The sequence below is a fragment of the Agelaius tricolor genome, unplaced genomic scaffold (assembly GCF_023055355.1).
Source record: "Agelaius tricolor isolate 1412-34295 unplaced genomic scaffold, bAgeTri1.0.p SCAF_9, whole genome shotgun sequence".
Lineage (NCBI taxonomy): Eukaryota > Metazoa > Chordata > Aves > Passeriformes > Icteridae > Agelaius > Agelaius tricolor.
Genome location: NW_027269269.1, coordinates 47,642,072 through 47,654,985, shown reverse-complemented (window position 1 = coordinate 47,654,985; position 12,914 = coordinate 47,642,072). Strand labels below are relative to the sequence as shown.

General features: G+C 42.0%; 1 protein-coding gene across 1 annotated transcript in view; it reads right to left on the bottom strand.

Annotated features, from left to right (window-relative positions):
- Positions 1–628: 628 nt before the first annotated feature.
- Positions 629–12,914, bottom strand: part of ADAMTS5 (ADAM metallopeptidase with thrombospondin type 1 motif 5) — a 39,072-nt gene continuing 26,786 nt past the window's right edge. Inside the window, exons 4-8 of the mRNA XM_071433823.1 lie at positions 11,370–11,653; positions 10,073–10,256; positions 9,477–9,652; positions 8,661–8,836; positions 629–5,337 (exon numbers count right to left, since the gene is read on the bottom strand). Coding sequence (XP_071289924.1) covers positions 4,764–5,337; positions 8,661–8,836; positions 9,477–9,652; positions 10,073–10,256; positions 11,370–11,653 — 1,394 coding nt within the window. The 3' untranslated portion in view covers positions 629–4,763. The remainder of the gene's footprint in view (positions 5,338–8,660; positions 8,837–9,476; positions 9,653–10,072; positions 10,257–11,369; positions 11,654–12,914) is intronic.

Here is a 12,914-nt window from a genome sequence, read left to right as displayed (position 1 = left end):
GGCACTCTGGCAGCTCAATAAAAATCCAATCACTTCATGAAAAAAAGGAAAAAAATCTCCAAATCACGTAACTTTTTTCCCCCCTGAAAATTCCACCCTATGCCCAGAGAATCCAATTTTGCCTCTTGCTATAGGCTCCACTTCCTCAATGACAACGCATGGCATGAGGAGAAACATTCACCTGAACTTACTCCTGAAAGCCCACAATTAATGATAAACCCTATTCAAAGCCTGCCCTTAAGATCATCAAAGCTCAGCCTTGTATTCCCTGGCATTTTGGATTAAGCCTTGAGAGGAAGCATCACCCACTGGCCATCCCTAATTCCTCTAAAGCCTCATGGCTGACTGGCTTTGGGCAGTGCCTGGGTGGCAGAGGAGATGCTGAGCTGGAATTTAACTCAGACGAACACTGGAGCAAGGTGACTTCCAGCAGTGTGGAACTGTTTATGTGCAGGCTGTGGTACTGCCCTTGCAGAGCCATTTGTGCTGGTCAATGAACTGACTGCAGAAAAGCTAGAGGTTTGTCCACATCACATTTTTCCCCTCACACTGCACCCAATTCTAGTTCCCTTGAGGTCTGCACTAGTTGAACTGGAAGAAAAACAGGTATATTCTCATGGAGACATGCTTTGCTGTTTTTTTTTGGTTTTTTTGGTTTTTTTTCTTTAATCTAACTGCCTGATGTGGTGCAAAGAGCTGAAATACAATTAAGTAAAACACTGCAAAGCCTTCCAAGTTGGGCTTTTGACTTTTTATAGCCATATATACATATTTATATATGTATATAAACAGTGATAACATAGAAAAACCAGCTTTTTTAATGGTTCAGTCCTCATAAACCAAATCATATTTTTATCAAGCTATTTTATAGAGACACCCAGGAGCTTTCTCTTTAGTGTTGTCACTTAAACATAAGAAGCTGCCTGAGAGAAGAGTGCTGGCAACTCAGAGGAACTTTACACCCATGGAGAGGACTCCCAGTTACTGAAATTCTGCTACAATTAAAGCAAGGGGTAGGATCAGCTTTGGGGGTTAATCACTGAGGCCTCCAGCATGAACTGCACGTGCCTTTACAACACCAATCTGTTTTGTGAATTCTTCAGGAGCCACTCCAGGGCTTTTTTGGTCCGCAGACCTTTGGGACTTGCTTGCTGAGAGCTTTTTGAAGTGCAACAAGGAGCTTGGAGCACAAGGTGTCATCAAATTAAAAAGCTACAACTTCTTGAAGGAAAAGATGGCAGCAGAAAAAGAATATACATCTACATGTGTGTGTATACACATATACTCCTGTTCCATGCAGAAAGTCTTCTAAATAAAATCATACAAAAAATGACCAGTGCCATATATTATGTAAACTCACAAGGTGTACTTTCAACACAAACCCGAAGCATAAATTAAAAGAGAGCCAGAAAGAGAGACAGAGTTGATAGCAAAACATTTTAAATACAGAATTTGCACAATTGGTATTTTGTTAAATAAGAATAAATAAATTCATTACATCCGTTCACATACCAGTTGTAAAAACAATAAATTATTTTATTTTTTTCAGTGCTGTGTTGCTTTTTTTTTAAACAGTTGTTATTAATCCACAAGATTACTCCCTCTTCCCCTTGTGATAAAACTGTTTCCACAGGAGGGCAGCTAAACTTAATTTCTTGTACACAGTCAAACCAAAGATGCCAGGCTTTTTTCTAATGAGAATATCCTACTTGAAAAGCAGATGCTGTAAATCCCACTGATGCTCTGGGGTCCAAATTCTGCCATGGGCACTGGAAGTGTGTCCCAAAGTCAGAGTGAATTTAACACTGAGATTGTTCCTGGCTGTGCCAAGAGCAGAATTCCAGGTTTCCATCCCTCGGTGCATTTCATGAATCCAGCTGTGCAACACTGGGCAAAAATGTAAACAATGATGTCACAGTGTGAGTGACATGGGATTCAGCTGAGAACAGACCTCACACCAATTCTCATCTATCAGGTACATGGGACAGCCATGACTGCCACAGGCAAGGTTTGGAACTGGACTCTGATTTAGGAACACCTGAAAAAGCAAGTGTTGGCTTACCCTTTATCTTACACTTTTCAGGTCCTGCCTTGGTCTGTCCCCTTTGCCCCCTCACATCTTTGCTTGTGTGAATTTGCTTCATTGCTACACTGGTGAAAATCACTGCAGTGGCTTGTTCTCGGATTTATTTCTAAGTAAACTCTTTTTATTTTTAACAGATACTCCTGATCTAAGGAAACTCTGAATTTATACCCGCATATGGCATGCTTAGATAGCATCCAAAAGCTTTACTCAGCCTGCTGAATATATAATAAATTATTACCATGATGCAAACACAAATACTTGCACATTCTGTCTCCATTATGACAGAACACAAACACCACTTAATGCAGCAGCTGTATGCTGAGACAAATGCTGTCTATGCTGAGACACATTCAATCTCCTGATCTTTTTCCTCTCATGATGGTTTCTATTTGTTATGGACTTTTTGGAGAGGTTCTAGGACATGTGTAATACATATAAAAGCATCAGAATTAGATTGCTTGGAAGGAAAAATAAGGCATTTCAAAGTGATCTTATTTTAACAGGCAGAGGAGGGCATAAATGTTTACTTTTTAGTACTCTGTAAATCATCTGAGCCTTGATCTCAGTTCTTAGATTGGGATCAAGAATAAATGGGGAGTATTCATCAAGATGCATAGTTTTGCACAGGATCTACTTCTGAACAGAAGGCCACACCACTTTTGAAAGCTTATTAATAACATTTGTTGGCAATCCATTTAACAGAGGAGGAGGCCCTGCCCTTGGTACTGTTTATTTAAAACAGGGTAAAAACCCAGATCCTTCTCCAGATTTCACAGTTGTAGATGTAGCAATTCTATGCTGTTTTGAAATCATCACATGATTTTTTAGAGTTCACACAAACATGCCACAGTTGCAAAAACATGTTTGTGTCAGCCTGGAGTCAGACCTGCCCTTTTTGCTCCACACTCCAGCGAGTTTTCCCTGCTGATTTCATGCCTGGGATTTTCAGAAGAGCCTGAGGTGATTCAGTGCTCAAGTACCACTGACTTACAACTGAGGCTTGTCTGAAAATCCTCCTGCAGTCTCCTGCTCTCCTGTGTGGATGAACAAAGGAGTAAAAGGCGGGGTTCTACTTTTCATCAGTGGTTTTTTTACCTTTTCTCTTGGTACCTGTTATCTTAGGGTCTAACTCAAAGCCTGCTGATATTAAAGAGAAGAATTTTACCAGGGCTGCTCTCAGGCCTCCACCTGCACAAGGTGAAATGCCCAGCCTCAGTCACAGAACTTCCACAAGACAATAACAGGATTCAGGAATTGCTGCCAAGGAAAACTGTTACCAGCTACTGCCTGTACTGTGGAAACAGTCTTACTGATATTGGACAAGTCCTCCACATCCTGATGTGGTTTGACTTCCTAGTGACCCCTCTTCCTCCCAAATGTGATAGATATACAAAACATGAATGCCTTCTATAGCTTTAAAAAAAACCCCAAACACACACACAAAACAATAAAAAAAAAGACAAATAGTTACAAACTTTTGCTGGTAAGATGAATACCAGAGTTAGACACGATGGACAAAACAGTGATAAAATATTAACTGCTTGCTGTGTTTTTTTGACCTTGAGAGCCTCTTGAAAAGATGTAGGTACATTACACATTGTTAAATTCAAGGCAGAAGCCATAGAGAAAATACCAGAGAAAGCAGCTGAACACAGCCTCAGAATATCTGAGTTAGAAGACACTTGATTACCTCACCTGTAAGTTTGGGTTCTCTAACTAGTTTTCTACAAAGCACAGTATGCCTTTGTTTCATGGAGAGGAGCAGCTCGAGCAGCTCAGTGACAACAAGGAGCCAGGCTGTGACACAGCTGGAACCAGGGAGTTTTACAAGCATAGTGTACACAAACTCCTCCTGCAGCCAGCTCCTCCTTTGGTGCATGCCTGACACACACACGAGGAGGAGCTGCTGATGCTCCTGCTGCTGGAGCAATAGGGGGTTCCCTGCTCTGCAAGCTGCTGAGAGGCTCCTCCTGAGAATTTTGGGGTGGAAACACAGGATTTGTCAGACATTAATGATATACTGTCAGGAAATTCCTACCGTGAAAACGTATTTCCTTTTGTCAAAACCAAAAGGTATCACTTTTAAAACCAGCAGCAAGCTCTTCATTTTCCAGTAAAACATCTGTGGCCCTTTCTGAAGCATGGACCGAGTCCACAAGGGCTGCAGATATACTTTGGTCAATCATTTTGCTTATGTAGTTTGTCTTTTGATTTCTTAATAGAAGGAAGTGATATAAAGTGATATACCAACTGAAAGATATTTACAAAACAGTATAAAATAAGCTACTGTGGGATCATGGGGACATGTGACGTTTCCTAAGGACATACTGTAGTAGAGGTAGGTGAAAAAGGGGAGATGATTCTGTAACCTTCAAATATCCCAGGATCCTCCATTCACTAGTTTTTCTTCTTTTGCATTATTTTATTTTATGTTTTTGCAGACACAGAGGGCTTATAACAACTTTAACCTTACTTTCTTTGACGTATTTAGACCACCCTACCATTATTTAAAGCAGTGCACATCTTCATTTGGTCCAAACAGGCAGATTCTGCCCATAATTAGAGACTGAACACAAGTACTTTGAAGCCTTTGCTTCTGTCTGTGTGGGCAGACCTGACACCAGTATGCCAACAGCGGCTTACTCAAACCTCTTGGAGAGCAGCTCAGCACCACAGGTTAGCACTTTTTCAGCAAGCACTGTTTGAACGCTGAGGGTCTCTGGGAGAGCAGACATCCCTTGGCCAGTTTCCCGTGCCCATCCTTGCACTGCACAGTCCTGGTGTGCCAGCCCGTGTCGCACGTTCGAGAGCAGGAGAGCCACGGCCCCGTCACCCAGCGGGGCTGCGCGGCCTGCGCCGTCGCTTTGCCGCCGCCACCGCCGCTGCTGGGGACAGAGTTTGGCAGCTGGCCCTGTTTCTTTGGCACGAAGAAGCTGTAGCGCACGTCCACGGGCTGCGTGGGGTCTGTGGCCAGGATCTGCACGATCAGGATCTCCTTGGTGGCCGAGTGGCCCATGGCGTGCAGGAAGTCGTCCTTGTGGCTCCAGCCGCTGTAGTTCATGACGGTGCCGTTGATGTCGATGATGGTTTCCGAGGTGGAGATCATGTACTTGCCGTTGACCAGGTACTCCCCGTTCTTCTTCTTCAGGGCCAGGTAGGCCGTGAACCTGCTCTGGTCCTTGCTTTTGAACTGCCGCACCTTGATGTGGGTCGCCCCTTCTGGGATCTTCACCACGTCCGTGTAGCCCTTGCTGGAGGAAGGGAAAGAAGGAAGAGTCTCACTGCAACACCTCACAAAGTCACTGGCATGACACAGAATCACAGCACTAAGCAGGCTGGAACAGATCTTTCAGTCCAGCCTATGGACAACAACATCTTGCTTCATTTCTGTTCAGGCCACCTGGATTTTCCCTAAGATTAATTTAACCAGGTTCCACTCTTGGCCTGCTGTGTTGTTCTTCATGTTCCCCAAGAAGTTTCTACTGCACTTCTTGCAGATTGCTTAATCTTTAGCTTTAGGGACAGTTTGACATGGGTCAGATACCAGAGAAATGAAAAATAACAGATAGCTTATAGATTTCAGCAAAGGGTGGGAGATATGAAATACGATGCACGCGCTGCCTGCCAAGGAAAAGATAATGAGATATGCATTGGTTACAGCTGTTTCTTGCTGTCTTTGCTATAATGATGATTAAGGAAAGCACGAACAGAGGAACAGCTGGGTAGAGGTACCTTGGGAACATTTAAAAATAGTCTTGATCACCGAGGAAAAATTTGTTTACTTTGAAATTTATAAAGCCAAAGATTAATAGTCAAGTGTCTAATAAGAGGGGCACCCAAAGGCTTCATTTGTGCCACCATGGAATTCTCTATTAGTTATGAACTATCTCAGCTGGGGTTTAGAAAAAGAGATTAAACTCTTTTACCAAAAGTGACAAGCATTCAAAACTTGCAAGTGTGCTGGAATTTATCACTATCTCAAGTATGTTATTTTAACTTTACTGATATATAGAAAACAATTTAAAGGCTTTACATAGCTGTAAGCTACCAGCTGGACATTGGAGATGTGTTTTCATTCCTTAACCTGTGACAAAGCCATCCTGAAAGTACCTCATATCTGAAAGGTTTCATGAGAAAATACATGAAAAATACATAAAAGTGATGGCATCTCCTTTGGGATTGTTTAAAGAACAGACTGCTAATTTTGAGAATTTTTGGCTGCACAAGTAGAGACTGCAGATATTACAAATGAAACATTTGTGCTGATCCCCTGCTATTTCCAGCAATTATGGGACAATGACTTAAGACTCCATTGATTTAGCACCTCCATAAAGCTGGAGCAATATGGTGTGAATCCCAGGCTGGGGACTCTGCTCTACAGCACTGCACAAATATTTTTACACGAGAGTTGCCAGAATAACTCAGTTCAAACATGTCATTACAGTTACAAAATCATTTATTCAAAACCTACAAGCAGTCCTGGAGAATTCAAGTTGTCTGCACGAAGAGCTCTAATGCTCTATGTGCACAGAGAAGCATGTGCAGATTAATTCCCCTCTTTCCCAACTTCTGGTAATTTGGCTTTACAGCTTTTTAAACAAAAATCCTAGGAAGCAGATTTCCCAGAAGATTCTGGTTTGCCTGCTTTACAAGAAAAAAAAGCACAAACAAATGTTGTCATGGCAATTGTCTGCAATAGGAAATATTAGTTTTGTCCTGTACATTTAAATTTCCCTGTACATTTCATGTACAGATTGTTGAAGTTTATAGTGGACAGCAACAAGGGAGCTGTCATTTTTCAGTGGAGGAAAGATGATTTTTCCTACCAGCACTGCCCTTTCAAACAGAACTGTAAAAACAGTTTACAGACAATTAAGATTTCACTATTTTAATCAGGAGTTTATTTTAACATCAATTACTCTCAGAGAAGAATTGCCCCAAACAACTTTTCCAGTAAAAATAAATCTGCAGTCCCAAATCCAATCAAAATCATATTAAAACATAAATTTACCCTCTGGCCAGTCTCATGACACTTAAAGGCATAATTTGAAGAGTAAGATGCTAACTTCACTGGGATAATTATAATAAATCTCTCTATTTCCAAGTGTATCTATGGTTCAAATCTGGCCTCCCTGTAATTCATGGAGCCCCTCTAACACTTTTCCTGGAGCTTGATTATTGCCAAATCACATGAAATACATCTCCCACTGTCAACTTCACTTAGACATTCCCAGACATCCCAGTATTTACAAATTGGAAAAGATTTGGTTTATATAATTACTAATTTGGTTGGAAAGCCATTCTTTTTGGCAGAGACGTTTTGGCATTGTTAGGTGAGCAATCATTGGTTTACCAAGAAGAAGATTAGTTTTGTTTATTTTTAGAATAAATTCACTCTCCAAGCCATTTTTGGCTGCTATTAATCAGTCTGTTGAAATATATAGAAATAAAAGATCATTTCAGGAGTCAGATTTCAACTTCTGGTAGCTTTCAACATGCTATGTAAAAATTTGGAAGTTATAAAATCAAGTTCATATATAAAAGATGCTTAACACAGTCAGTGATTCTGAGCAAAAATTGTCAACTGAAAAGTTTTTATGTGTAGACCAGTCCTTTGAGATCTTGGTATCTGCAAAAATGATGATTAAAAATCACAATTTTTCTATGAATTGTAAGAATAGGGAAGAAGAGGGAAAAAAATACTTGGCAGAAAGAACTTACTTGAGGTTGGTCCATCAGTACTACCCCCAGTATGGTGAGGGAAAACCATGGCAGGAGTTACTTTTATTTTACTTGTACTAAGTTTTATTACAGTAAGAATGTGAACTCTCAGAGGAAAATGGCTTGTGGATAAATGCCATAAATATTTTGACTTTAAAAAATCCATCTGGAGATTGATATTTTGCCAATGGACATGAAGGGATATGAAGGGATATAGTCATGAGTAAGCCTATGATACTTCTGATATCTATTCACCTGAACTCCAGACATACTCAGTAGTGGGAAAAGGGAAATTTGAGGTATAATCTCTCTCAGCTATTAAGGAAGGTGTTTACAGCTGTCTGCTTCTCTGCACTTCTAATACAAGGAATGTGTGTCACAAAATCAGGTGGGATGTCCTCAGTGCTACTCAAAATAGATGAGATGAAAAAGCACTCTCATGGTGTAGCTTGCTAATGCAGCAACAAGTGAGAAATACAAAATTTCAGAGAGATGCAGATAATTCTGATCCCAACAACTTTCTGATTCATCTCTCTCTTCCTTTTCCTCTGTCCTCTAGGAACCACAATCCATCTGATACAGCAAGATTTGCAAGTGGCATGACTTGCTATTCCTGCTTCACTGGCACTTTGTGTCAGAAATGAGCTGGGTGCAGTGTTTTGCCAGTTGATGCTTTGCCAATTTCAGGATAATGCTAGGAGCCAACTGTGCACATCTTGAAACTGCAATAAGCCACAGGCAGCGTGGTTTTTCCCCCATTTGAAAGCAAATTGCATTTAGAAGCAGAAAGCAAGCAGCACGTGGCAGAGTAACTACTTGCACAACAAGATGCACTTGCTGTTGAGATCAGTACCTCTTTTTGGTGAAGGTTCCCATGACTTTTGTGCAGCTGGAGTTGTCTCCTCCACACACCCCACACTTATCATACTGGAGCTTGGATCCGATGATGCCATCACAGCCTGTTCGGATGCACTTCCCTCGCACGCAGACTGAGTTGCTGTAGGGTCGACACTCTGTGCCATCAGTGACCTGGGCAAGCAAATAAATCTTGCTTCAGACTGTCACAGAGATTTGTGGCTTTGGATCCACCTGGCAAAACTCAGTTCCTTACTGAAGTCACCAACTAAGAGCAGGTAACCTCCCCTGACAGATCACACTGAGCTTCTCTAATATTGATGGTAAAAAAGCAGATGAAATGTAGCACAAGGACAAAAGCTAACTTTCAGTTTGGATTGCATCTGATAGAACAAACTGACCATAAGTCATATCTCTACCACTAACTATCCTATGCTAATTGGTTCTTTAGGAGTTACTCTGAACTCCTTAAACATAGTTCAGGGTTAGATGTACTCTTTTCTCCTAATACTCTTTTTCCTCCAGAAAACCCCATAATGACAGAAAACTCCAGGCAGAAAGCCCTTTATCCACTACTGAAAACAAACGAGTGTAGAGAGGCCCATAATTTTCATGCATTCATATACTGAGATATGGAAAAACTTATCTCATTTTCTGGCCCTAAGGCACAACCACTAGATCAAACCATTAAAACTGATCACACAGTTAAATATTTGCATCACACGATTAACTTATTTTCCCTGGTTGTTGGGAAAGATTTCTAAAATATGGGACACTTCTAAGCTGGAGCATGAAAACCTGACTGGAGCATTACCTTCTGAGAAAATACCACATAATAACCGGTTCCTTTGGCTCGGCAGGTGAGCTTGCAGACATCTCCAGGCAGTACTCCAGCATACTTGGGGACCCATTCCACAAAAGTCTTGACCCCCTTTGCATCAGACTGATAGCCATTCCTTGCTTCACATTGCTCTTGTCGGAAGGATTTAGCTGTGGAATTATTCACATCATTAGTGGCTATTTCAGACCATGCTGCAAATATCATTATGTCCATCTATTATTCCAATTTCTTTCCTACATCATTTTTAAGTTATGTCACACCACTTCTTTACTTAGAATTGGCCTTCCAATCCCTCTACTGTTTTACCTTGGAAATCTCCCAATGGCATAACAAGCAGTAAAGGCCTAAAGTTTGCATGATTCATTTTAGAGGACTGACTTTTTTAGCTTTCTCTACAGTATCCAGGGCGAGGCGTGGATGAAGAATTAGGATACCGTCCTAATGCTGAATGTCTTGCCTTGATAAATACAACCTGGGGAGGCTAGTGAGCCCTTGCTGTGTAGTTTCAGGGCAGATACTCAGTGTTTAGTGTCTGTGAAGGGAGGGGGGCTGGAGCAGGGGGCACTCACCGTTGGCGGGGCAGGGGGTGACGTTGCAGGAGCGGTAGATGGCTCGCTTGCCTGTGCAGTATCTCCCGTTGTTCCTGGGGGCTGGATTGTTGCAGTGCCGATAGGCAAACTGAACTCCCCCTCCACAGGTACGGGAGCACTGTCCCCAGGGGCCCCAGGATCCCCAGTTGCCATGGCTTGAAGCCTGAAAAATAAATGGAACAGCAGGAGGTGAGTTCATCATCCAAACATGAATGGAGCTGTTACCTCAAAGTCACTGCTAATGTTTTCCTCAACTGAAGGCAATTCCTTCAGTTGGCCATTCAGGGAAAACAGGTCTTAGGAATCTTCTTTCTCCCAGCAAAGTGAATTTCTATCTTTTATTTGCACACTGATGACATCTCATTTGCAAAGCCAACGCTGGGCCTTGCTCCACACAGCCGCCTTCAGCCTCTTCACAGAACACATTCACAGTTTCATGGGCTGCTCTCTTATTTTTTGCTATTCCTACCCACAAGGCCCCTTAAACTGGCTCCAAGGGGTTCATCTCCCAGAAAAAACCCATACTGCTTATCTGAGATTAAATCCAACAATTGTGATGTGTAGGTATTGCTTGGAATTACCGGCAAGAGATGGAGCTGTCAACTCTGCTACATTGGCTATAGTATTGCAATAACATGTAGAAGCATAGAAATCCATAAAAAAGGGTACAGAAATCCATTTAAAAAGGGTACAGAAATCTATTTAAAAAGTATCTTGATTTGAATGGCTCCCATAGTTTGCAAATATTTTCACAAAGCTCTACAAGTCCACATCTCTTCTGTGGGTGACACAGAAGGGGCTACTGTCTACCCAGAGAATTTAGAAGTATCTGAACTGTGCAGGTGACAGCTCTCATGAGCCTGGGGATTCTTCAGATGTATTAAGTAGACAGGGGTTCTCGTCACTGGAAGCACAAACTTTTCTGATCCAGAAGTTATATTCTGGATTAATTTCATCTGCCCTTTTCTTCATTAGAATTAGGGACCTGGGTCCTTTCAGATAAGGGCTGTAAGTTAAACATGGAATGAGATTTATCTTGCTTTCTGTGCCAGGTCAGAAAGCCATGATTTACTGAATGGGAAAATCACTACCTCCAGTTTTCCAGGAACGATGGCTCTCCTTAAGGAAGAAAATACACTTCCTGAACCTCAGCAGCATTTTTCCTACATCCCTCACCAACAACATCCTAATTACATGCTAAAAAAACAAGGCAGGTTTCAATCTGACCAGCCCCTCCAAGGGATCGCCTTCTCCAATTCCCCTTGGGATATCTTACCGAGTAGTACTTCTTCTTGGTTTTGTCCACGCATTTCCCTTGGAGGCAGATCCTTCCTTTGCCACACGGGGTTCCCTCGACGGCGGGCAGCTTCTTGGTGAGGCAGACCATCTGTCCCTGGCGCACCACGGCGCACCAGAGGCGCGAGCACACGTCCATGCCAGGGCACACGGTGTACTCGGCGCCGAACGCCAGCTTGCACTGCCGGATGGCGTCGTACGTCTGCCCCGGCAGCTCCTCGGGGCCCACGATGTGCTTCCTGGGCTGGTCCAGCAGGCAGTTCCCTACAAGAGCAAGACAAGGTGTTCTTTACTCCATGTTTTACTGTTCTTTTCCCTGCAGTGCTGCAATACTGTTTTGCAACAGCGAGCCTCCTTCAAGGGATGGTGATGTGAAGATTCTGAGGTGGTAGCACGTTTTCACAAGGTCAAACTGCTGCTACTCTGTTCTGACCCTGCTGCTGGGCTGCCTATTCCCAGCTTGAGGTGTAAATGAGTCTTACCCAGGTCCTTTTGGCCTTTCAATCCTTTATGCAAGACTTGAACACATTCTGTGCTATTTATTGGTCTGCTATTTAAGGAGCGAGCTAGACTCGCGTAAGCAAGACTAAAAGCAAGCACAGTTGTAATTTGAGTTTTAAATCAGGATGTCAGAAAGGGATGCCAGAAAAATCAAAAAGCACAGACTTGTAGCCAATGAGGCCAAAAAACCCAAACAAAACAGATCAAAAAATCAAAATTTCTACCAGGCTAAAGGAAAAATATAAGCTGGGTATCAAAACTAATGTTGCCACTAAAGCTGGACTGCACTTTTCTTCTAAGGAGTGATACTTGGCTGCTTATGGAACTAGTTTGAAAAGGGTTATGCAATTTATACAAAAACTCATAAATAACAGGAAGATAAAATTGCATGAATGTAGAGATTTGTATTTGTGTTTTAAAGTCTGCAGTGGTCAAGATTTGTCTGGCACACTCTAAAAATGAGAACACATTTATGTTCTAGGTATCTTCTGATAGCTGGGTTTTTTTTACTATTGAAAACCTCACTTGTTGACATGCAGAACTATTTATTCAGTGTAACCTCTTTTACACTTCATGAAAGGGATATGTGGTCTGGGCAAGCTTCACTCATCCTCGGCCAAAATAACTCACCACAATTTACCTCACTTTGGAACCCACACCAGTGTTCCTCACTTGCATCATGGCTGAAAAAAGCCTATCTATAAAACCCTCACTATTTACACAAGATGGAATAGAATTTCAAGCTATGGCAGGGAGTTTAAGCAAACCAAATACCCCATTTCTCAATAGCTTGAGTTTTCCTTCCAAAACACACACTTACTGCAACTGTTCTGATCTTCTAAAGACTAATGCCAATTAGCCAAATTAGCCAAAAATTCTTTCTGTGTGATGACTTGCAACCAAAAACTGTCTTGTTAAACCTGTTCCACTTGCTGACCCTGATTTACCCTAGCCTTCTATTTCATCTGGATTATGTTGAAATTTTAATGCAGACAAGGTGTGCCAATACTAACTGTCATGACAT